We start from the raw sequence: 4,243 nt of genomic DNA, 5'->3' as shown, positions 1-4,243 counted from the left end.
AAGTAACAAAATGTTACTTATTACTATTATTGTTATTGTATAGAGTTGTAGAGTACCTACAGTAGAGAGATGATATGGAAACTGGAAGAAATACAGTTTATCACCATCTTGATACAGCATATCAAGTGCACAAATATAGAGCTTGGAAAATGGCTAAAAAGCCAAAAATTCTTATGTAGAGAAAGAGAATAATAATGCTAAGGGATAGCCAAGGAGCCATGACACCAAACATGAGTGTTCATGTAGGCTGGACCTACAAGCCACACACCTAAGAGAGTCACCAGTCAAGTAAGCCTAATGCCTGGATTTTAGGCCATGTGTTGGCAGTGAGGCAACCAGATCCAATTGGTTTAATAAGCAATATTATTATTATTTTGATATTACTAATTATAACACAAATTTATACTATTTTTCTTTATTTTAAAGAACATTTACAAGTGAGAAGAAGGAAAAAGATGGCTCCAGTTCCGATTTGTTTGATTCGTCAGATGGCACTCCAAAACTACCTACTCGTCGAGGCAGAGCTCCAGGAAGTCCAGATTTAGGAAAAGCTGCCAAGATTGCAAGATCATCTGTGTAGGTTGAGTTTGTTTGTGGTTTGAGGGACAGGCACCAGTTGGTTTTTACATATTTATTTGGCCAAGGAGAACACTCATTTTAGCATTTGTTTATAGTGTATACAGGAAGCACTTGTTATAATGTTTACTGAAAAGAGTGAATGATTTGCTATGTAAATTTATTCTTTTTATATACTTGAAATTGGTATGTATCAAAACCGTAGATTCTATATCCTTTTGCGAAATATATATGGCATGAACAGTTGTATGAAAGTAAATGTGTTTAGTAATCTTGTAACACTGTAAAATGTGTGCTAATTGCAATAATATGAAGCATTATGAACTTGAGTCCTTTTATGCCATTTTTATCTATTAGCTTTATTTTCTTTCAGTTCCATGTCCAGTGAAATAGTTGTTCACTGCTTCCTCTATTTTATGATTTTCACATGTATGAATATTAACTATCTAAGCAAAAGTTATTTATTTTTTGTTGTTATTATTGTTATTATTATTATTATTATTATTATTATTATTATTATTATTACTTTAGATCCTCTAGAGGAACTGATGATGATGACACACCACCAAGATCAGGCAAAAGGCAAAGCAGAAAGAAGGAAGTGTCACCTGTCACAGATACCTCTCCAGCATTGAAAGGGCGAAGACGAAACAAGAAAGAAATCACTACCACAGGAGAGTCAAGTGAAGATGAAACCACTTTACCTGCCAAAGTTCCACGTACCACCAGGTAGGCTTTCCTTCTGTAAATACTAATAACTGGGGGGAAGGATCTAAGTCTCTTTCTAGAAGAATCAGATAGGAGTATAGGTTTGTATTTAATTTTTAGGTGCATATGAATTTGTATGATATTGTAAAAAACTTTTAGTATATATATATATATATATATATATACTTTTAGTATATATATATATATATATATATATATATATATATATATATATACTTTTAGTATGTATATATATATATATATATATATATATATATATATATATATATATATATATATATATATATATATATATATATATCTACATACATACAATTTTAATTTTGTTGTAAGTGCTGATGATTTTTAAACATTGTAGGACCCCAAGTAACAAAGATAGCAAGGAAGAGAACCTCTCCAGTGGAAGAGTTACTCGTAACAGAACTTCAGCAACTCCTTCCGAAGACACTAGCAAACTAGCTTCAGCTAGCAGAGGCAGACCGTCAACATCCTCAATAACTGTAGTACCTGAATCTGACTCATCAGCATCCAGTGGAAGAGCTGCAAAACAAAAGGAGGTAGAAGACTCTCAACTGAAAGTCACTCCTGGCAACAGAAAGACCAGACCTGAGTCCATTGTCAGTGAGACTCGCTCTGGTCGAAGAGGCAGGGGTTCAGCAGCACAAAAGGACTCACAAGCTGGTGCAAGTGAATCAACACAATCCTCCACAATGTCTCGCTCAACAAGGAGTGCATCACAAGTGTCCGCCACCAGTGAAGATACCACACCAGTGCGCAGGTCAAGCAGATCTGCTGTACTGTACTCCCAAAGGTAAGCAAATTACTTGAAAAGCTTTACAGTTAAACAAAAGGGATTATTTTTTAAGATACCTCAAAAAAAAAAAAGATGAAAAAGTAGAGCTAGAAAAAGATTAAACACTACTCCTTTGTATATATATCAAATGCTATGCAATTGTTTTAGTTTCTGTAGTTCATAATTTACTATTCACTAATTTGCATAAAAGTCTTAAATCAGTATTCATTTGATACAGAGCAAAATAAGACTGTAGGATGTAGGTTTTGTCAATGAGGCCTCAGAACTATGTGAGTATGTTCCAACCAAGTTAACAGTAGAGAGTACTAGAAATGTAGCCATTGGCATTTCCTGCTGTAGTATAATAGAGTAAGGGAGGGGGGGAGCTCTTGCACTCTCTTATTCAGGTATTATGTCAGCAATTGTAACATATCCCTTTTGGGATATGTGTGATTGAACTAATATGAATCAAACATGCTTATCATACCCTGTCACTTGGCTAAGCTTATCTTAGGGCCCACATTGACAAATTTGTAGCAATTATACAAGTTGTGTGGTACATAGCCATCAATACCAAATGTTTAGTATTATTGATGATTTTGAATTTAATATTGTTTTCATCAGTACCGACTCAGAAGCTGAGAGGACCTCAACCCCAAGGAGATCATCACGTTCTTCAGCTACCAAGGAAGTGAATAATAAGAAAAAATAGGAATTTATTGTGTGTAATATATATATGTACAAATTATTTCAAGAAAGAGTAAACTATTATCTTTTGGTTGTTAGAATTAATCCACAGAATAGATGTACTGTGTCTAAATTTCACTTTTTGGATACTTGGCTTATGCTTTTCTGTAAGGAAATAATTATGATTTTATATTTGTGTTAATTTGTGTGGTAAAAATAAACATTATCTTGCAAAAATATTAATAGATTTATGCTTTCCTTTATTTTAATGGAACAGGAATTTATAAAGTAAATGGAATGTATTTTAGAATCATAGGTACATAAGTAGGAACATGTTATTTCTGTATTGAATTTTGGTATGGAGTAGCTTTTATCAGGATTTTAAAATTATTTTCATTTCATTTTATTTTATTTCTTCTGTAATTTATTTAGAGATCAGAAAATGGTGTAACCAATTTCTGTTTATTGAATTATCCGGTACATTTATTTTGTATAATGAACCCCAAAAATGTAAAGAGTATTTAAGTCAGATGTAGGTCCTTGAAAAACTATTTGTTTGGTTCCTAATGCATACATAACAGCTAACATATTCAATTTATTATATTTTGAATTACTGAAACCAAAACATATTTCTTTTACATTATATTAATAAAGAAAAATTATGAATCTTTGTTTATTTTTACACACCAAACCTACAACCCATCGCCCACCCCAGTCCAATGCCCATTCTTGTTGTAGGGGGGCTTAGATGGAGACTGAGGTCTGATGTTGGGGATCTCCCCTACAATTGGGCCTCAGGCCCATTGTGGAGGTTACCGTAATGTGTTTTATAGGGGCTGCTCTACTTAAATGTTTGACTCTGAGGTAGCAGTCCTCAGATTCAAACTTTGTAAAGTGAGGCGAGGTCCTGGCCTTTGCTATGTCCCTACCCTTTCTCCCCCAGTATCTCTTCCCCCTCTTTAAATTCCTACTTCTACACCATCCCTCCTAGCTTTTGATATTCAAAATCTAGACACTCAAGTCTCTACCTCCCTGGTGCTTACCCCTTCTCGCTCTCCTCGGGATTTTGCAAGATCCCAGAAATTGAGGATTTCTGGATCCTGGCACCAGCGCCCAGACCCACATCGTTGGACATGGTACAGCGATGCGGGTAATGCAACCAAGGAGATCGACCACATTCTCATTAGCACTCGTTGGAGGACCTCCAGAACTGCAGGGTGTATAGGGGTGCTGAGTTCTGTGGTACTGACCATAGATTGGTTGTGGCTACCCTCCGGGTTCACTTCAAAACTCCCCAGTGGCCCAATGACCACCCTAGGGTGTTTTGTCTGGACAGGCTGAAGGAGAGGGAGTGTGCTTGAATTCCAATCCCTCTTCACAGGTGACTGCAGTTCGCTTAGTAAATGGCCAGATCGTCTCAGATCCTGTTGCGATGCGTGAGCGTTGGGCTGAGTACTT

At 35.6% G+C, this 4,243-nt stretch overlaps 1 protein-coding gene across 6 annotated transcripts in view; it reads left to right on the top strand.

The window, feature by feature from the left end:
* Window positions 1-3,451, top strand: part of Cap-G (Chromosome associated protein G) — a 32,610-nt gene extending 29,159 nt beyond the window's left edge. For 5 of the 6 annotated variants that reach the window (XM_070131126.1, XM_070131111.1, XM_070131100.1 and 2 more), the window contains exons 19-22: window positions 427-576; window positions 1,108-1,305; window positions 1,664-2,116; window positions 2,723-3,451. In XM_070131126.1, the coding sequence (XP_069987227.1) occupies window positions 427-576; window positions 1,108-1,305; window positions 1,664-2,116; window positions 2,723-2,810 (889 nt within the window). In that variant the 3' untranslated portion in view covers window positions 2,811-3,451. Of the gene's footprint in view, window positions 1-426; window positions 577-1,107; window positions 1,306-1,663; window positions 2,117-2,336; window positions 2,459-2,722 lie in introns of those variants that run through there. The other variant, XM_070131130.1, reaches the window with a different exon arrangement.
* Window positions 3,452-4,243: the final 792 nt, after the last annotated feature.

This window comes from Penaeus vannamei, chromosome 2, assembly GCF_042767895.1.
Source record: "Penaeus vannamei isolate JL-2024 chromosome 2, ASM4276789v1, whole genome shotgun sequence".
Lineage (NCBI taxonomy): Eukaryota > Metazoa > Arthropoda > Malacostraca > Decapoda > Penaeidae > Penaeus > Penaeus vannamei.
This window is presented reverse-complemented; position numbering and strand designations above follow the sequence as displayed.